The sequence below is a fragment of the Leptidea sinapis genome, chromosome 38 (genome assembly GCF_905404315.1).
Source record: "Leptidea sinapis chromosome 38, ilLepSina1.1, whole genome shotgun sequence".
Lineage (NCBI taxonomy): Eukaryota > Metazoa > Arthropoda > Insecta > Lepidoptera > Pieridae > Leptidea > Leptidea sinapis.
This window is the reverse complement of record NC_066302.1, coordinates 6,643,529-6,665,890: the sequence shown is the minus strand read 5'-3', so window position 1 is coordinate 6,665,890 and position 22,362 is coordinate 6,643,529. Positions and strand designations below refer to the sequence as shown.

Here is a 22,362-nt window from a genome sequence, read left to right as displayed (position 1 = left end):
ACTTCAAGCTATGTAATGAAAGAGTGATATAGGGATAGTTCTGATAGATAGATAGGAGTGAAAGAGGAGACCTTTATGTATGTACACATTCCAAATATTTAAAAAATAACTACTTGAAAATTTACCAAGAATAATACTTTACTTATCGGTTACTTTAGCAAGAGTCGAAACAATAGGAGTATGTCAGCCAAATGAGGAACATTAGCTCGTCTCTTGCGGACATTAAAACATTGAAAGGAGTCAAGTTTCAAATGAATCGTCAGCTTCTATAATGAGCTTTAATAGCGACGGTCTCTAAAATATTCTATATTCTTTATTCAATACTTAGTTTATAGTTAGCTAGTTTTATATTGCATTGCTTAAATATTATATAATATTCGAAAACTATAACAACGCGAAGTTAATATGTAATACAACTATAATAAGCGCTACTCTCTAACTCGATTTGAGCCCAATTAACCCAAACGAGAACATATCCAAGTGTGACGGCTCAGCTTAATTAAATATCAGCAAAAAAACTGCTCATCATGGCTAGCAAGTTTTCACTTCAAGAACTAGTCTTTATAAAACTAGCATACTAAGAACAAATTTTAGTAAATATATTACAAATGTTTTTTTACATGAATAAAGCGTAAATGGGTAAGCAGAACTCTTGTGATATCACTGAAAAGAAGATGGACGGTGGTGATCACTTTTCCTCTTACTAAATTGATTGATATTGACAACACTGAGTGATACGATTATATAAATATAATAATATTAGATATACCTAGTGATTTCCATGGGTCACTTCAGAGTTCTGTTATATACTAACTACAAACTCAGCAACCCCGATTGCTGCTTCGACTGCCGAAGACAGCAAACGTCACAAATTTATCGGTCTCAGTGAGTCTTACAACTTTGTGCCGTTTAGTGTCAAGACACTTGGGTCGTAGGGAACAGAGGCGCGGAGTTTGTACGTCTCAATAGGGCCACTGGGAACCCAAGCGCAGGCATCTATTTCGGTCAACGGATCAGCCTAGATATCCAATGGGGTAATGCTGCCAGTATTTTGAGTAAACTTCCCCCCGATAGTTTTAACTTAATGTAATCATAGTATTGTTTTAAGGTTTAAAGAGTTTATTTCTCAAAAAGAACAAAAGTTCACTTACATGAGAACAATGATTCTATATAAATATAAAAGAAAACATAAATTTTATAGTTTTATAGTTACGGTGACTTTAAAGTTAAACAATAATAAATTAAAAACACGCTATGTTCTAAGATAACAATCTATCTATTGTGATTGACAGTGCTTTTTTAATTTAGCTTTAAATTTAGCAAAAGATTTTTGCTCAAATATATCTTTCGGCAAGTCATTATATAGTAGGGCTCCCTCAAACTGTATAGTTTTCGTACCATAATTTGTCCTAGCTTTATTTAGTTGTAGTTTATGATTGTTTCGGGTACCATGTTTATGTAATTTTGTCTTAAAAGTGATTTGGGTATGTACTGAATTTATATATATATATAAATTGCGAAATGTTTCGTTTAAATAAAGTATTACGCCTTATAAACGAAACACAGAGTATTGTATCAATATATACTCTATAGTACTTACATAACTGTGTTTCTTCTGTACAAATTTAAGGAAGGAAGACATATCTGGTCTCCCGAAGTGATTGACCGCTTTCAGTCCCGTAAACATCGACGTACGAGACAGCCGCTGGAAGTGGTTCTCACAAATATACTGAAACAATCAAATAATATAATCTTCACACGACATAAATTTGACATTCCTAATTGACTTGATATTTAAAGGACGGATTTTACGAAAATCATATCCAAATGTAATTTTAAGATCGTCAAAAGATCACGGCGCTGTAAATTAATACGACGAGTAATATAAATACTTTAACATAATATATAATAAACATCCAAGACTCTGTAAAACATCCATATTCATCATAGAAATGTTTGCATCTCATGGGAATCAATCTCGGCACCACAGGGACACAATAATCTAGGTTAGTGCCCGGCGGTTACTGGGCTATATGTGTCGTAACTTAATTAATCTGTGACAACCACGATGACAACACATAAATAATATAAGAAAAATACTCTGTTTTAGACCACACGACTATTTTCATCATTATCACCATTTCAAGACTTATTTACTTACTTACATTTTAGTTAATTACTTATTCTTTTTTATTTTTATGAAAATAAGGGACGAGACGAGCAAGACGTTCATCAGCTCAGGATTCGTGAAAAACCCAACAATTCTGAGCGGCACTACAACTGCGCTCGTCATCTTAAGACATAAGTTATCGAGTCACATTTGCCCAGAAATTTCACAAGCTACGGCGCCCTTCAGACCGAAACACAGTAATGTTTACACATTACTGCTTCACGGCAGAAATAGGAAAAAAATTGTTCAAGAACGAAATAATTAAGAAATCACCGTTCGCGTAACGCTAGTGTTAGTTCGTAACGCTCTCGTCACGAATTCACCAGCTCACTGCACAAGTCAAGACAAGCCAAGCGTGCCTAAAGAAGTTTTACTTCAAAAATTAGACAGGCGCGATATATTTTAAGGTACCTTTATAATACCTTACTATATTATATATAAATTTCGTGACACATTGTTTGTCCGCGGTGGACTCAATTTTATTTCGATTTGAGACCCATAATTATTTTTATTTTCAATATTTGTTTTGTATGCATATTTCTATGAGAGAACTAATTGACGCATGGTTTGACAGTTCTGCTGTGAAACAATTTCATTATAACAACAGGGAGCATTTTATTGACTTTATAAAAACATTTTTTTATTGAGTTATGTGCAGAACAACGTCTGTCGGGTCAGCTAGTATTTATATATAACAGGTATACAATATTTCTAAATACATACTCACATATTGAAACATCTTTAACAATTAATAGTACTTATACTGATCAGACACCTTAAACATTACACTTACCAACATGGTAGTCCGTAGATCGAATTTGTGAAAGAATTGCGTGATGAATATGTGAATCTCCAGCACATTGGTCACATCCTTCCTTTCTACATCACGCAGCACGTCGATGAACCACTCAAAGTGTTTGTGAGATGGACATATCCAGAGGAAATACACCTGGGTGGGTAAATATGTAATAATTTATTTATAGTGAACATCAAATATTTAATAGGTTAGTAAAAATAAAATTTATTATTATTATTAAAAATAAAATTACTTTCAGGCCAACAATTAGAAAGAGTACCCTCGGTAGGACCGCTCCAATTAACAGTATGTTATGTCTTTTAATAATATATTTAAAATAGCAGATTTGGACATATTTTAGAACTCTGCATCGATTTTCAAGTGCAATATTAAAAATCATCTAAATAAATAATATCATTCGTCTTTGTTTTTGATATTAGTTGCTATATTTTAAAATAAGATTATATAAAATTTAGTTTTTTGTTTATTGTTATAAATTTTTGTGTAGGTACTTTATAAAGTAGTTTAAATAGTAAGTAAACAAGGGAATTGTCTTATTTTAATAATGTTATTAAGTACTTGTAGTTTAATTTATTGCATGTCGAGTTAGCCCGTAAACCCCATCTAGATACGATGTTAGATAATATAAGTTATAAATGTGTAAATATACCATAAGGCAACACATTGTATCACGACGTGAGCTTCCTACTAAATAAAAAAAAAACACCACCATGATATTATGTTAGCAATCAACGAGTTTTAGTAAATAAAGAAACAAATGAAAAATGTAGAAATCATTCAGTTTGGTTGATTAGTAAAATTTTAATCCGATAAAAGTGTTAGTGATTATGAGATCAATTAAAATTAAAATAAAATATTGTTTGTTCAATATTTATAAATATGACAGCAGCGATACTGTATAAAGGTGAAGTTAATAAAATGAAAACAACTATTTTCATAAAGACGAACTAACAGCCCTATAATGCCTTACCAATTTTGATAAAAAAAAAACCAAACTAAGCGTGGCTGACTGATTACGACTTGTCAATAAAAATCAGTTACAGAAACAATAGATTCGCTGATAGAAGAATAGAATAGACTGAGTCTCTATTAAAGATGTACATCGCTCTTGCATGCTTTGTTCTTCTTTAAGTCTCTGTAGGTAATTTTTACAATATACAAGAGCCTAGTAATTTTTATAAATGATCTCACCTTCTTACAAGCGACTCCTGAATATCTATTGGTGGAGGTTCCGAACACGAGGTCGTTGAGGATCGAAGCGTACGGAGTCACTCCAATACCACCACCCACCATAACAGCCACTTCAAACTTATACCAGTCCTGATTTCCGCCACCAAAGGGACCCTGAATCCTATTACAAATTGTTGCTATGTCAATAAATAAGTGTCATAGTGATGTAAAAATAGTTATCATGATCATTCTGTGAATACGCGTGCTGTTAAGGTCGGAACGCATTAGAGCGGCGCCGCGCTGGGCGTCGCTTCACGTCGCTTTACGGTACCTGTCGCACTACAACTGCAGTAAGCGGCAGCTCGCGTCATTTCTATAGCAGTTTGCGTGCGAGGAACATTACAAGATGAGCGATAGTGACGAGAATTTGGTCATTATTTCTTTATTATAAGACAAAAAAAAAATCAAATACACTTTATTCAATTAGGCTTCAACTAAGCTTTTTATAATCGGTACTATAAATTATTGTTCTTTTAAATTACTGAATCTACCATAATGTTCGGAAAAAATAGAGCTCTTGAAAAGAAGAAACAAGAAACACAACGGCATTTTTTCAATCAATAACGTATTTTACAATGGCTGTAATAAACAAAATAAATTAGTTTGTAAGGGTATGCATCGAATATATATGAATAAAATAATAATTAAATTAAATTAATAAAATGAATAATTGAATTATTTTTTTTAGTTATTAAAATTAATTAAATTATAAGACATAAATCTATAGACTTAACAATTAAAGTACGCATACTGAAGCGACGCGCCGCTTGCTGTGTCGCACTGAGCGTCGCTGCACTGCGCGTCGCGGCGCTGCGCGTCAAAATATCCTCTCGGTGGCAACACTGCCCCGACGCGCAGTGACGCGCAGTGCAGCGACGCTCTGGTGCGACATGTTCCATACAAAATGCTTGAAATAATAATATGACGCTTAGTGACGCGCAGTGCAGCGCTGCGCAGCGCCGCGCTAATGCGTTCCGGCCTTTAAAGCCGTTTGCACTTGCCGAACAACACCCTCTATAATTATTATTATTATTTGCAGAGGGTGGCTATATGGCTAGTACTGATTGGGTCCTAGTAACACCGCGTCCAGAATTGAACTATTGTGTTCGCCACTCATACTTAAAGCTCGTCGTTAAGCCCTGCCGCGTCTACGAACCGCAGTATCTTCTTGACACGAGTATTGCAAACAGCATCTGGGAGTAGGGTATAGTCGCCAAGGATGGTGTTACGCTTCTGCATTAGTGGGCCGCAATTTCAGAGGAGATGAAGAGGCGTTTCATCATCACCTGTATAATACTTCGGTTGATAAACTTGACTCTTTGATTGAGGCAAATTTAAAACATTAATAAACGACATTATTTTGCGACAAGACTAATGATCAGAATTAAGTACCTAGTTCCCTAATGGCATAACTAATCAGAAACTTTTATTTTTTTATAAATTTATATTAATTTTCGTTATTATTTAGTTAATATTATTATTTTTTTTATCTTGTCTCACCTGCGTTATAGTGTAATATATATTGGTTTGCGATTTGACAAAGATCTCAAAATTAATAAACGCGCCAATAATTATATCAGAAAAATATTCTATGTATACCTATAGACACAACCACTTTTCATAATTATTAGAGATTTTGACACGTTAACAACAGACCTCTTGACCAAGCAATTTTTTTTCTACGTTTGAAGTCACCGCGAGAAGCGAACAGGCAACATCGCTTGTGTTGTATCCGACAAACGACCAGCGTCTTTGAAGCACGCGGGGTGGCAACATCGCATTTTGATGTGCAAAGATTCAAGTTCATTGAAACATTGAGTGTTGACCCAGTGACCTCGTGACCCGATTGTACAATGTACAGCATGTTAATATACGCTCAAAATTAAAAGTCCACTTTTTGACCTAACTAGTGCACCGATTTTCCTCTATTATTACGTTTTCGGCCGATTGCATATTACGTACATGTTTGTGTTGCAAATCTTAAAATCTCTTGCGGTCGTTCCCAATATTCAGTCTATCTCTTACTTGAGATAAAAATCGCAACTATCGTTGACTTTTCTGTCCCAATAAACTTATCGACGGTAACTCACCTTATCCGTACACGCTGTCTGTCAATGGGACGACGTATAGCTTACCAGCGATAGAAGTTTGTATGGAAATTGCAATTCACGCATCCCAATATAAGGCGATAAATGAATTAATGGGGTATTTTGGGACAGCTTCAGATTATTGACAGCTAATTACTGACAGTAGAAGGTAGCAATTTATCTCTATCTGTAGATAGTATATTGGGAACGGCCGTTAATCTGACCGCACACTAAACATACATTTGTGACGTGATAAAAACTGTAGAGTCACACATAAATAAGACACACATACCAGAGACACGATATAATATATGTAACGGTCCGTCTATGTGCCGTGATTCAAGTGTGACGCCATAATTCACACGCCATAAATGCAAGACTTGTATCCGGGCCCGACTTCAAATACAACATAGGCTACACACCAGAGCTGTTACATACTTGTTTCGGGTGTTTGCAGTAAGATATACGTGATCATTAAATAGGCCGTCTTAATTCACACGCCATAAATGCAAGACTTGTATCCGGGCCCGACTTCAAATACAACATAGGCTACACACCAGAGCTGTTACATACATGTTTCGGGTGTTTGCAGTAAGATATACGTGATCATTAAATAAGCCGTCTTTATTCACACGCCATAAATGCAAGTCTTGTATGTGGCCCAACTTCAAATACAACATAGGCCGGCTACACACCAGAGCTGCTACATACATGTTTCGGGTGTGTTTGCAGTAAGTTAAACGTGATCTTTTAATAAGCCGTCTCAATTTACATGCCACAAATTATGTGTGGTGTGCGGCCCGACTAACTAAATACACTTTCGTTTTCAAATATTATGTGCCGGAGTTACTCAACCGTATAATATGTGTAAAACCAACAAGGAAGTGTAACTCTAAGTGAAACCTATGTAATATTTACTTTAGTCATTTACATTACTTACATGTTGTAACTACTCGACCTCGCGTACTCTTTACAATAATTATTTATCTTCCTCGAGCTATTTCAATATTTATACCTACTTATAGTTCGCACACCTAACCTAAGAACATAAAGTAGATTCAGTAATTCAAATTACTTAATTTTTCGCTGAATGTCGTTATAAAATATTTAAAAAACTAAACATATTAAAAGAAAATGTCGTCATAAAATATTATGGTAGTAAAACTTTTTTCTTTTATAACAAAAAAGTATGTTAAATACCTAAAGTACCCTGCGTACTTCATCACTATGCTGATTTTTTTGCCATCCACTTCTTGCCAATAATAGCCAGAAATCAATCTTTATGTATGTACCAACCCTAGAGCTCCGTCCAGATGTAAGTATAAATTTCACGAAGACCGCTAGTTACGTCACTGTTATGTTACTTATATTGTGGCAGAGGCGCGCGTAGAACTGCATTAGTACGGGATGTCGTTGAAGGATAGTAGGTGTAATTGGTTATTGGATCCTATTATGTGACCCGAGTCCTATGTAACATATTAAAAGTAATAAATTTTAAAAAAAGTCATAAGCTGTACCTTATTTTGGGTCGGTTGTCGGGGTTGTAATTGCAAGGGTCGAAGTAATTCCTCAGTTTCCATGTCCAGGGACCCTGAGCCTTAATATGACATGACAGGAAGTTCTCATGCGGAGCAGATGTCAGTGTGAACGAGTGGTATTCTTCTTTTTTGAACGCTGTACAGGAAAGCCTTACCCATTGGCCTGCAGTTCGATATAAAACACACTATAATACAACATATGAATCAAGAATAAATAAATAATGTCTTGCTAAGCCTTGGTATTATGAGAAGTATATCAATCAGTGCAATAATTTGAATAATTCAAGGAGTTCATTAAATATCATTAGATTTAATTCTGTGCGTCTTAAAATCTATATATACTAATAATCAGTCAAAAACTTCTATCTATTCGGAAATTAATGACTCGGACCTGGAGGTCTATTACCAAAATCGAAAGCCGTAGTTTCGGTCCGAAACGAAAGAACGACGAACTTCGAATTAAATCCTATTACCAAAGTACTTCGGATCCGAATATTGCGGATGGATTTCGTTTCGGAACCATAGACATAACCATAAAAAGTAAATGTCAATTGAATTTGGGAATAAGGTAAACGAAAGACAAAATGTCTAATCGAGAACTTCGTATCGATCTTCGGATCCGAAACACTTTCGTAATAGGGAAATGTACGATCCGTCAATCGAAACATCGTATTTTGATTGTGGTAATAGGGCTCCTGAGAAAAACGGGCGCAAGAAACTCAGGCTCCCGTTTTTTTCTTTTTATAACGTTTCGATGCAAGTAAATTTATAATTAAGCCTGATCGTCGCTTCATTCCAAATCTGTGGTATCATCATTAAGAAGATAATTTATGTATATAATTTAGTAACCTTTACTACACAAACGTCTTTAAACAATTATTTTTAATTTCGTAACACATTTGTTTTGTACATTTTCTGGGATTATGTTGTAAAAGCATATACATCGCCCCACTAAAGACTTACTAACTCGACTTAGTCTAGTAGTCATAACAAGTTTGTGTTTGTTCGTGGTGTCATCGTAATAACTTTTACAGTTTCTAGCAAATTTACTTATGTGCCTATGCTATTAGTATTATTATCAAGAATATATTGAAAGGCAACAGCTAAACTATTTATATCTTTAAAATTTACCTTTAATTATTCTATAATACTATGAAAATAACTAGCATTATTACTAGGATCATTTCTTTATTTAGATTTGTGTGCAGTCGAGCAAATATTAAGAGTATTAAACGCACGCATTAGAACTAAATTTATAGCAACATTGATATAATAGTCGAGGCTCCCATAAAACGAAAATAACACACGACATGGCATCTCAATAAACGTTCCGTTCTACGGGAGTGTAAGAAACAGATAATGTACGTAATAGTCTCGTAAACCTGGGCATATTCATAATACGATATCTTATCGTGTTTGATCAATAGCTTCATGATTGTCGTATCGAGTACCTTATATGAGAATAATATAATATAATAATATTGACACAATTTTACACAAATTATCTTGCCCCAACCTAGGCTTAGCCTGTGCTATGGGTACAAGAGAACGATATATTTAATACAATATACTTACTTAAACATACATAAATTCATATAAACATCCATGACTCGGAAACAAACATCCATATTCATCATATAAATGATTGCACTTACCGGGATTCTAACCCGGGACCTCTAGCTTAGTAGTCAGGGTCACTAACAATTCGGCTATATGGGTTGTCAAATATAATTAAAAAATAATCATAATAAAATATGCATTACGTATATCTACATAATATTTGATTAAAATAGTTGCGTAAATTTACCTGATAAATATTTGAGATTTGGTGGTCTGTAGAACTTTATTTTGATGACGTCAGATGGCAACATTTCAGTTTCCAAGACGTCTAGCGCCAGATATTCAGTGCGTAGTGAAACCACCTACAAAATGTCAGTATATGAAACTTTCTTTCCAATCCATTTAACATAACATAATTACGTGATATTGGTAGCAAAAGTACGTTTAATTTTAAGTAGAAACCAATGTTCAATACATTGTAGACTAAATCACATCGTATAATAACAAATACGTAATATGGAACATACTACAAATTACACCTTTTTTTATTTATTAATTTATTTATTGACACACCAACAGCATTACATACAAAACATTAAAAATAATTATGGTCTTATAGGTTTATAATCTGTTATGAATGCCAGTTATTGGTGCATACACCACTCTCATTGCAAGACATTAATTTAAATACAAAATACAGTTCGACCTACAAATTTAACAAGGATTTTAAGCAGATTACTAACAATAATGGATACAATATAACGAAGAAATAGTTTGTATGAATTTCAACTAACATATTATTATTATTTACAAACAGAAATGTGCGGTTAGTTTTTTTTTCAGACTTGTCACTGTGTCATGAAAAATATCAAAATCTTTTATGGACGCGGAAAATCGATTGTACTCAGAACACATCCTTGATAATGGAGAATGTTTAAGGGCATTTGTCCTACTTACTGGTTCCACAAGTATGTTAGTAATCGGATTTCGTGGATATCTGATTACTACTATCACCTTAATAAGCTGACAGTTGACACACGACTAAGGAGAATTGTGCTTACACTGTCTTTACGCACAATTTTGAAGTTCCGCTATCATACTGCGAATGATACTGCGAGTGGACTGGGTTCGAGCCTCGCCCGCCGCGGACCAATTCGTTTCATCGGCAACACTCCTGTGATCCCACTCGAATTACGAAAGAGTATGGTTTGTCTTTTTATCGTTTGACTTTGTAATTTCAACTTTATTTGAGCGGTGCAAGCTTACTGCCAAAACATAGATAATCTGAATATTTTTTAATACTTCTGGTAGGCACTAAAACTGTAGATTTATCTCATTGATAATAAAATTTGACTTCAAATACGAAAAGAAAAAAAGTAACCTATGAATGTCAACCTCAGTATAAATCTCAACATGTTTCCAATATCTTTTATATATAGGAGGCTTTAACCTATTGTTGAATATTTACTATAAATTCTTATTTTTGTTATTTCAACAAGTTAAATGGTTAAGATTTTTTATTTCAAAAGCCAAATATACATTTTTTATGATAATAAGGGACGAGACAAGCAGGACGTTCAGCTGATGGTAATTGATACGCCATGCCCATTACAATGCAGTGCCGCTCAGGATTCTCAAAAAACCCATAAATTCTGAGCGGCACTACAATTGCGCTCGTCACCTTGAGACATAAGATGTTAAGCCTCATTTGCCCAGTAATTTCACTAGCTACGGCACCCTTCAGACCGAAAAACAGTAATGCTTACACGTTACTGCTTCACGGCAGAAACAGGCGCCGTTGTGGTACCCATAATCTAGCCGGCTTCCTGTGTAAAGGAGCCTCCCACTGGTACTGATAATATATGGGGATTGTGCATACACTATTTTATTGTAACTTTCTATAGTAACAAGTGTAGTCTTTATACTTCTTCTCATATAGCCTCATCTTTACCGAAGCGGGAATCAATTGTATAATATTCATAAGTGCTAATTTTGGTATATTCTTTGATTTATTTTAAAGTAAAACTTATTAATAAAACATTTACCTTGTCCAAGGTGTAAACAATGGCCGGTCCCAGAAAGAAAATCCAAAATCGCGGCGCTCCAGTGAGTCGGGCCAATCCATGCACCAAACACAATGCATACAAAGCCACGTATAAGGAATGTGCACGCCAGAACCATGGGTATGCACGTTTACGTATCACGGGGTGTGCGAATATGAATATCACGCACATTATTATAAATAGAAGAACGCCAGTCACACCTGAACCAAGTAAACGTCATTATTATATATATACATAAGCTGACCCGACAGACGTTGGTCTGTAGATAATAAAAAATCAAGAATTATTTCGTAAAAAATGCTCCCTGTTGTTATAATGAAATGGTTTCACAGTGGAACTGTCAAACAGTGAGCCAGTAAATTCCCTCATAGAAAATATGTCCATACAAAACAAATATTGAAAATAAAAATAATTATGGGTCCCAAATCGAAATATAAACTATCCTATCTCTCAAGTTGGACTAAACTGCACTCCATGAAGCAATCTCCATTAATATCCGTTCATCAGTTTAGGAGTCCATCGCGGACAAATAACATGACACGTAATTTATATATATTAAGATTACACCACGGCCACATTATCTCTGGACCTCGCTGGACTTTCTCTTTTTTGAGATTATTTAGTTTTAGTTTAAGCTCTTGACGCCTGAAACACAGGTTTACCTAGTTCAGGCACAGTGTTAACTAGCTTTTAAGTAAAACTTGTATTATTATTCTTATTTTTTATATTTTATTCTGCTAATAAATAAATTTAAATTGTTTTTTTCTTTTCGCGTAATTTCCTTAAGCAACGCTACTAAGGCACATGAAACATGAATAATTAAATAAAATAAGGAATGAATACTTGAAACATATATTTAATAAAGTAAGTGAGACTGCACATTAAACCATCTTATAAGAGTATAACACAATGAAGATTAGGTTAAATATTAGTATCCCTAAGTACGAGGGGGCAAGGGATTCCCCTCACCTCTGATACTACTCCCATAACAAGGTAATGCACCGTTCCACAGAAAAAAGCATTATAACCCACCCTCAAACTTTAACATTATTAAGGGTTGGAAAGGTCCTCCTTCTCTGTAACTTGTAAATGATGAGAAAAGAAAGGGAAAGGGGGGAGGGGGTAACGCCTACAATTCGTTCTAGCAACAAGTTGTGGTAACAGTTCGAACAAAACAAAACCTAACCTATTTTTATAAATTGTAGTTGAAAGAGCTTTGGACAACGATTGTACCGCTCTTATTACAAGGTAATGCACAGTTTTCAAGAAAATTAGAAAACAAAAATCTAACCTCAAATAGTAAATAAAACGCAACAAGAATAATCACTACTATAATATATTATAAACAGCACAAACTACAGCCATACTTGCTTTTGTATAGTTGTATATTTTGAACCAAAAAGACTTTACTTTTCGGTAAACAAGCAAAATATTAACATTTTTGTTTAATAAATATTAAATTGGTAATAGATGTTAAGTTTGAATTTTATTTATTATTTATTTACATTAAAGTTTACAAAAGAAAATACTGGTAGCTAGCATTAGAAAACCACACGGGTTTGTAATATAATAACATTAGTTACATAAATTTTGTATATATATATTTATTTTATGTGACTTAAAAAGTATGATTTCAGTTTTTTCTTAATATTAAAATAATAATTGAGTAGGTAACTTACCCGTTACAGTCTGGAATACCCAGTAAGTAATACCAGGTCGAAAGTCAGAAGTAAAATGTACTTCTTTAGTCAAACATTTCAAGTTTTCTATCGGCTGAGTGGAGACGTGATAAAAATTGACCATATGACCAGCAGTGTGCAGTAGTGAGAAGAACAAGGCAGTACAAGCGACTATCTTGTGGAACTGGATGCTGGAATCTAAGGGTATGTACTGCTGGATACTGAACTCCTGAAAAATAACTATTTGTTAGTTTGATAGTTCCCATAACTAAATGCCAACACAAGTCTTAGGATTATAAAAATAACAAATGCATCAACAACAACGTGTCACAGTGCGGTCGTCAAGGAAAGAGCTTCCTTGTGCGGTGTTTACAGGATGATAAGGCGTGGGTACTTTCAAAAAAAGCGCGTACACCTTCCCTAAAGGCCGGCAACACTCCTGTGATTACTCTGGTGTTGCAAGAGTATGTGGGCGGCGGTGATCACTTAACACCAGTTGACCCGTACGCTCGTTAGTCCAAATGTTTTTTATTTACTGCCACAGGAATCATATTGACACAATCTTTGGAATACTTCGTGATAGCCAATTTAAATATAACAAATTTGAGTACAGTCGTCCTTTGATAACCTGGTTTTAATGATACTTCCGTTGTACCCAGCTTCATGGGCATCTCATCTAAGCAATCTTCATTGAATTCATTATTAGTGTCTAGGCAATGAGTAACTATATTATTATTTTTGTGCTTGCCTCATTTAGTTTGTTTAATAAGCCCAATGTCTAAAAACTCCTAAAATAGAAGCACATAAAGTATATATATTTATAATAATTACCTTTAATTTAGTCAAAAGATTCCTCGACATCGTGAGCAAGAGCAAAGAATAACAGAAAGACAATGATGCTGCAGAGCCTCTTGTTATAGCAATACCAACTCCCATAATGTGTCTTAGGTCCAGGTGTTCGGACATAAACGAATAATGCGCGAACCTTTCCACGAACAGTCCGATCGTAACCACGTAGAATATAAATAAATAGAATATGTTCTGTCTATTTTCTTCCAAGAAAGTCGTCAAGTAATCCCACTTCAAGATGAACCAGTGCCTAAAACGATTACAAAATTACTATTACGATTCAGTGCTCTTTAATTCGTGAAGGTAGAAGTGTAACAGACGAATTGTAGTTTATTCCGGAATATAACAAAAAAAACAGAACCGATTGTAAAAAATTGTTCACCAATAGAAAGCTTTATTATCAACAAGTCATATCGGCAATTTTTTATTTTCAAAGAACTAGAGAGCCCAATGACAGCTGCAGTAAGCTCATGTAACCCAGACCTCAGTTTTATAATTATCCATAAATCATTCTTTGTCTTACGCTGTGAAGACTTTCAATTGTTGGTAAATAAAATGTACTATTATTTAAACAAATATAGATATATTATTGTAGGGTATACGTGATGGTTGAAATACACTATAATACGAATGCTAAAGATTGGGTTTCTCTAAATAAACATCTGTATCGAAAAAACATGATTGTTTTTTTTTGCAAAGCTAGCCTTATTATTTTCTTTTTTAATTTATGACGCAGGTCAAATTATTTTAATTAGTTCTAGTAGATGCATCTATAAAATCTAAGCATTACACGGTCTTAAGAAAATGTTTCTAATTATTTAAATTTAGACGAGATGAAATTTAAATTCATTAGGTACACCATAATCTCTTTTTTTATATAAAAGAGGACCAACAGGCAAAAGGCTCACGTGATGGAAATTAGGCAGGCAACCGCCCATGTATATATGTCACACCAGGGGACAAGAAATTTGTTGCCAGCCTTTAATTTGGGAGTATAGTCTAAGCTTGGAGGTCTCTTACGGCCGTTCCCAATATATATAGAGATAATTACAACCTTCTACTGTCAGTAATTAGCTGTCAATAATCTGAAGCTGTCCCAATATACCCGATAAGTCATTCTTATCGCCTTATATTGGGACGCGTGAATTGCAATTTCCATACAAAATTCGATCGCTGGTAAGCTATAAGTCGTCCCATTGACAGACGGCGTGTACGGATAAGCTGAGTTACCGTCGATAAGTATATTGGGACAGAAAAGTCAACTCAAGTAAGAGATAGACTGAATATTGGGAACGGCCGTAAGTCGTATCGGTTCGAAAATCCTCAGCAGGTAATTGATACCACAAAATGGCTGTACGACGCTAGACATTCCTGGCAAAACGTGCGGGTGTAGAACAGCAGATGCATCAACATGATGCGGAATGATATTTTATTTTGACTTCATGTCATGTGATGGAAGTCAGCACTCATGCGATAGAAGATGAAGAGAGAAAATTCTCCTATTAAGATACCTCTTTAGACTAGGTCTATATATAGTTACCTGGTTTGTTCCATAGACGGTTCAATATGGAAGCTTGTCATTCTTGCAACGTTAGTAGAAGTATCAAGGAAGTTCTGCTTCGCTCCCTTACAATCAAGTCCGATGGCTACAAATTCACCTTTGTACTCCTTCATCATCAGCTTGAAATCTGAATACGTCAGGTGGTCTTTAAGTTGAAGTCCAGCATCCTGTTGAAATAAACACTTAAGTACTCTATTTGAATAATTCATTAATAATATAATTAAATGAAGGTTTTGTTATATCGAAAAATTTACTATGCGCGCCCACACTGACATGCTAATCCGACACCCTGACGTTAGCTGGTCAACTAGACCATTTGTATCATACTTCAGTTACCAAGACTCTTGTAACTCATATATCTACTGAACCACAACCAATGGACGAGAATTAAATCAATTTCAACATATAATTTCAATTTACATACAAGTTACAAAAATAATTTCTTTCTAATTGTATAAAAATCATTTAATAAAAATTAGTTACTCGATATTTTAAATTATTAATATAATAATATTTTAATTGGTTTTATTTAATACATTTATACAAATGATTTGAGTTTTCTTTAGTGTTCATTCCGCCAATATATAATTATATTATATTATATATTAATTATATTACAATATATATATATATTATTTGTATAATTATGGATTTCCGCAAAGTAACGCCTACATCAATAAATTTTCTTTAATACATGTTTTACAATATTGATTTTTCAACAAACGTAAAATAGCACGAAGAATCAATATTTTTAATGATTTTGGTTTGGACCCAAAGATACCTCATGTTGTTTGGAATAACTCTATTTTAACGAAAACAAATTAAAACATACTGACACTGGTACTGAGTCCAAAACTAAACAATACTTATATGACCATTTTCACGTTAATTAAACAAATAAACAAACAAAATTAAAAAATTATTTAGTAGTAGGATCGATTAGGTATTATGTAGGATCAACTTAATCACTTAGAATTTAAATTTTATTATGTCGTCGTCTTCTTCGTCGCGACTCAGCTGAGAAGAAGCCACAAGAGATTCAAACAAAACGCAAAAAAGATTCAGAGACTCAATATAAATGATTAAAAATAACTATTGAACTGAAAACAATTGAAAAAAATCGGTTTTTTAAAATACATTTTGAATATTCATTCTCTTGAGAGTGTTTTATATAAGTTTTTGCGGCATAAAAGGCCATATCTTTCTTTTACGTTAACTTTGAACTTTGATTTTTCACAGGTTCAAGAGACTGTAGACTACACTACCAGTACCTATAACGTTATAATATCGATATTACACATTCACACGATTAAGGCTTTTGACTGACTGACGGAGAAAAAAGTGATCCTATAAGGGTTCTGTTTTTTCATTTTAAGAAGAAGAAAGGAGTCAATTTCAACAGGTTCTCTTGTTTTATGATGGGGAAAGGGAAAATTGTGATCAGGTTTATAACGATATACAATTAAAATAAATTATAATAAATTCAATAGGGCTATTAGAAACCCAAGTGCTGGCAGCTATTTTGGACGACGGATCAGCCTAGCTATCCAACGCGAAAATGCTGCCAGTATTCTTGGTACACTTCCCCGTAATAATAGTTTTAATTTAATGTAATCATAGTATTGTAAATATAATTATAAGATTTGTTTTGTTTTAATGAATTGGTAGTATTAAAATTATAGCAAGAACAATTAACAATTTAGTGGCGCGGGGAATATCTGTCACTAATAAAGTCCTAAAAGATATAACAAGCCTTATAACTCAATTTATAAGCCTAGATACTTAGAGTCTCTTGCTGTTAGACAACCGATGAAAACAGGCCAGGAATATTAGTGTGCGAGACAAGTTACGTCTTACACTCTTGATTTGTATGACACTTTTAGTGTGCGTGAATTGCTCAAAATAGGGGTTAACTGTCAACTCAATTTTATCCACATATATCACAACCGTCATAGTCTATCTAGACGTATAAATGATCTAAGATCATTTGTTTCCGAAGCGGTAGTATTATCTAGTAGTTATTAGAAATGACATCAAAAAGAATTCTAAAGGAATCAATTTTGAGAAAATAAATGCCTTTTATGCCTTTTAAGTGAAATTGTCTACAGTTTGCTATGCGTATGTAGCACTGTATACACGCAATAGTAATCAATCTTCTCAAAAACAATACTTTATTTCTTGCGTGTAATAAAGGTATTAGTCAATGACACTATGGTTATACCCACCGAGAACATTCCATCAATGAGCTCTGTGACGTGTTCGTCTCTCAGAGACGTTGTTCTGGCAATCTCCACCAGCGACCTCAACATCTCACTCAGCTCTTCCTTGTCGATCACACCGTTCCTGTCATTGTCGCACATATCGAATATAATACGCAGTTTGTCGTCTGTCGCACCGCGAGAAAACAATACTACAGTATCGAGGAACTCCTGTAAATGACATAATATTAGTATCAATACAAAAGCATGCCCAATATAGGTATTACCCGAAAAAAATACTTTGTTTGGTAACCATAATATTTATAAGTAATTGCAGCGTGTCATAAATTGGTGGAGTGTCAACAATAGGTGGCTTTACCCTAATATAATATAATATGGAACAATTAATATATTTAATTCAATAGCTAAGCAATATGTTCTTGAGTAATTGAACATGTGTCAGCACTACCAAGGTCATGGAGTCATAAGTCATAATTGCTGTTATATATTACTGTGTTAGAAATGTTATTTTATATAATTATTAAATTTTTGTTAAATTAACTTTAATTTAACACGGTTGGCTGTTGTGACCTATATCAGCCGGAGTGCTAAGTTCGTGTATCCATTACTTATTGTAAATTCTAAGGGGAAACTGCCCAAATATAGTGATTACAAAAAAATTGTATGCTTAAATAACCACCTCTCTTACAGATATTTAATCCTCATAGTTTTACTATGAGAAGATATAATGGTAGTAAGATTACATATCAACGCCAGAAGCGCCCCCATTTTGGACCAGCTTATACAGGTTTATAAATATTTTCAGACAACTCTTATCGATTTAGTATAATAATAATAATTTATCTGACCTGAAAAGATATCCTTCCATCTCCATCTTTGTCAACAATATTGAACATCTTCTTGACAAAAACAGCATCTGACTTCATTCCCAAAGCACTTGCGAATTCACTCTTCGATAATGAAGTCCTCATAACTATGGACTGAAAAATAATTATTACAAATTTAACAGCCAGCAATCAGTACTAATATTGAGAAAACCAAGTACTTAAATAAGTATATATAATATTGTGTGTTTCCGAAAAAATCGCTAATCTGGAAGATCCTGGTATTAATGGATGATGGGACAGACTATTTAAATTATTGCATTGCTGTCGGTGCTTGATAAGAGTTCAAAGTTTTAAATTCCGATGCTTTGAAGGAGTCAAAACGCAAATTAAAAACTTCCTTACATAAAGGCATAAAAGGCATTTATTTTCTCAAAATTGATTCCTTTAGAATCCTTTTTGATTACATTTCTAATAACTACTAGATGCTACTACCGCTTCGGAAACAAATGGCGCTCTGAGAGAGAATGGCGCTCTGAGAGAGATAGATACATATCAAGATAATAAGTGAGGGTTAGAAAGAAACTCGTGCAGAAGTGGTGTTTGTGGTGACAAATTTCAATTTAGAAGCGAAGAAGGAACTTAGTGATACAGAAGTAGTGTCATTGAATGAGCTATATGATAATAGCGCGTAACGAACTACCTTTCACTAAAATATTTATTAGTGTCGTGAACGTTGAAGTGCAGATCGCACCTTTTTGTTTTATTTTGTGATTTATTCCATTGTTCGTAGTTTAAATAAAGACCGACGTTATCTTATACTCGTAATGTACTAGCCGTTCCCGCTCGCTTCGCTGGGCGAATTTTAAAAGGAATTAAATTAAATTTTATTTATCTTATTACAAATACAATAAAAAAATAAGTAGCCATAAAACATCTAGGATAAAGTTCGCATCATATGGTGGTTTTATGTTAATACTATCAGTGGTTTGGGCGTGATTGAGCCTTAAACAAAGACCATTTTCATTATACTATATATATTAGATAGATAAGATATATGTCCTTGGATGGAATTATAAAGGAATTAAATTTATACTTTACATCTACCAAAATCTCTCTATTTTCATAGCTTTCAGATGGCCTTAAAAAGGCGTTCTTGCGCCTGTTATTACCAGCCTGTGGCATATCTTTTCGAATAGGTGGTAGGTATTGACGTTGTAAAAATGGTTTTAAATTTTGTTTTGAATTAAAATATTTGAATTGAATTGTATTTACTTACTTCGGGATCAGCATTTTCTGATTTTCTCCGTTTCTCCCCAGGCGCTAGACCAAACGTAATAGCGTACGCTTCTCTGAAGAAATGTTCCAGTTTCCTCGCTCGCCTTTCGCGGGTCTCAGCAGACGTCAAGATATTCTCTCGTTGAGCCTAACACATAATAAATAAAGAGCCTTTCCACGTACTAGTAAAAAAATAAGGACTCCGTGTCACCTTACATAACAGAGTAGCACCAAAACAAGCCGATTAACATGTAAATACATAGCCCCACGCACACACATACACTAGTACAGGCCGATAGGCGGCCATTATGAGAATTGTCATCATCTGTGACAAATCAGTTTGCGTCTCAATAAAATATTTAAAATATACAGTCGTGCGTTGTAAAAAAGTGTAAAAAAGATACTTTATGAGTATTTGTGGCCATATATGATTATTTAAGGGAGAAAAAATTGTGTAACTAGTATCCCCCGTAACCGCACACACACTAGCATAACGGTGCTTCACTTGCTAATATCACGGAGCGGAGTCCTTCTTTTCTTACTCGTCCGTAGAGCCTTTCATTATTTCTCAAATTCAAGCAACTTATTAATATATGTTTACACGCAATAACAGTAGTTAATTCTTATAATCTATAAACTATTGTAACAATTTTTGTAATAAGTACTTTTATATTTTTTTGTATTAGTAGTTCATTTTCTTTATTATTATCGCTGTTGTTGTAGATGTACAATTTATAACTTTAATATTATAATAATATTTTTTATTTAAAGTAAATTGAGAGCCCCTGTACAGGCTAAAGGCTTATCTATACACATAAACACGTTCATTCATATTATAAATTTTAAATTATCGTTAGTGACGACTGAAAATAATTGCGTTCAGTTGAGGGATAAGCAACAAAATTTTAGAGTAATTTCCTAACTTTACATAATTTCTTGACCTTTTGACTTTAAGAAGGTATTTTTTCTGTCACCTCTCGTCAAGATTTATCGAATGTGTATATACATACATTAAACATAACTGCGATATAGTTATCAACAAAATAAAGATTGTAATAGTAAAAATAAATATTTAGTATAAATTACTGTTATAGTATATCGGCCTATGTTGTTAAAATATAGCTAAATCAAATTGTAGAGGTTCTATATATTATATAGTTGGAAAAACTTTCCAATACCCATCTACTGATACCCAGAGAATACCATATGACAGAGTAAAGCCTGCAACGAGAAATAATGAAGGCGAACCAGTGCATGAGCGATAGCCTCACTAGATCTGCGGCTAGAACAGATGTGTATTCTGGACTCTTTGAAGATACAAAGAGAAACATTACCACAAAAAGTAATACAATGCCAGACGAGGAAGAGGCTGAATATATTGCTGGGTGCTAATCAGAAATCACGATGTAAATATCATTACGTAGCACAGATAATAGTGTGCTCGTAAAACAACGGCTTTTTTTAAATTAAAATAAGAGACGAGACGAGCAGGACGTTCAGCTGATGGTTATTGATGCACTCTGCTCATTACAATGCAGTGCCACTCTGGATTTTTGAAAAACCTCAAAAATTTCTGAGTGGCACTACAACTGCGCTCGTCACCTTGAGACATAAGATGTAAAGTCTCATTTGCCCAGTAATTTCACTAGCTACAGCGGCCTTCAGACCGAAACACTGTAATGCTTACACATTACTACTTCAGGGCAGAAATAGGCATCGTTGTGGTACCCATCATCTAGCCAGCATCCTGTGCAAAGGAGCCTCCTAAAATTGGTAAAGGCATTAAACTGACGTGGATTATTTATTTTTTGTCAATCATATGCTGATTCAATCAAGCTTAGCTTATACGTGTGTGTTTTTGTGATTATTATACTAACTTGCGTCAGGTTTAAAGCTTTCTTATGCTGTGCTAGGAAGGTGTCGAGTTTCAGCAGGAATTTTCGCCGTGAAGCCACGGAGTCCATTTCCAATACAAGGTCGTGCTCTCGAGGAACACGGATGAGGACTAAAGGTCTTTTATTGCTACGTGTCTCCTGCAATATTAATGATAATCTTAGGATATAAATATGTAAAAGCAATAACCTGCCTTACGTCTGACTGAACAGCATTGTAATTATAAAGGGTGTGACTAGATACACATAATAACTTATATCTAAAGATAAATATAGGGACAACATTCAAATAGATTAAAACAGTATGATCTCAATATCAGGTAAAAAGATAGTAAGTGCGCAAAATGATACAAATAAAATTGACGTACGCGATGTATAACTTTATTTCAATTAAACAATTATCTTATTCACCATTTCAGCCGGAAGACGTCCACTGCTGGACAAAGGCCTCCCCCAAATATCGCCATGACGATCGGTCCTGAGCTGCCCTCATCCATCCTACTCTGGCGATCTTGACTAGATCGTCGGTCCATCTTGTGGGGGGCCTACCAACACAACGCCTTCCGGTATGTGGTGGCCACAACCCTAACGGCTT

At 34.3% G+C, this 22,362-nt stretch overlaps 1 protein-coding gene across 3 annotated transcripts in view; it reads right to left on the bottom strand.

Annotated features, from left to right (window-relative positions):
• The window catches only part of LOC126975823 (dual oxidase), a 93,677-nt gene that overhangs the window by 1,585 nt on the left and 69,730 nt on the right, over positions 1-22,362 (bottom strand). For all 3 annotated transcript variants that reach the window (XM_050823848.1, XM_050823850.1, XM_050823849.1), the window contains 13 exons: positions 21,753-21,908; positions 19,877-20,023; positions 18,622-18,753; positions 17,780-17,983; positions 15,534-15,721; positions 13,976-14,243; positions 13,145-13,373; positions 11,448-11,665; positions 9,650-9,764; positions 7,822-8,005; positions 4,179-4,338; positions 2,964-3,119; positions 1,601-1,729 (listed from right to left, as the gene is read on the bottom strand). In XM_050823848.1, the coding sequence (XP_050679805.1) occupies positions 1,601-1,729; positions 2,964-3,119; positions 4,179-4,338; positions 7,822-8,005; positions 9,650-9,764; positions 11,448-11,665; positions 13,145-13,373; positions 13,976-14,243; positions 15,534-15,721; positions 17,780-17,983; positions 18,622-18,753; positions 19,877-20,023; positions 21,753-21,908 (2,286 nt within the window). The remainder of the gene's footprint in view (positions 1-1,600; positions 1,730-2,963; positions 3,120-4,178; positions 4,339-7,821; positions 8,006-9,649; positions 9,765-11,447; positions 11,666-13,144; positions 13,374-13,975; positions 14,244-15,533; positions 15,722-17,779; positions 17,984-18,621; positions 18,754-19,876; positions 20,024-21,752; positions 21,909-22,362) is intronic.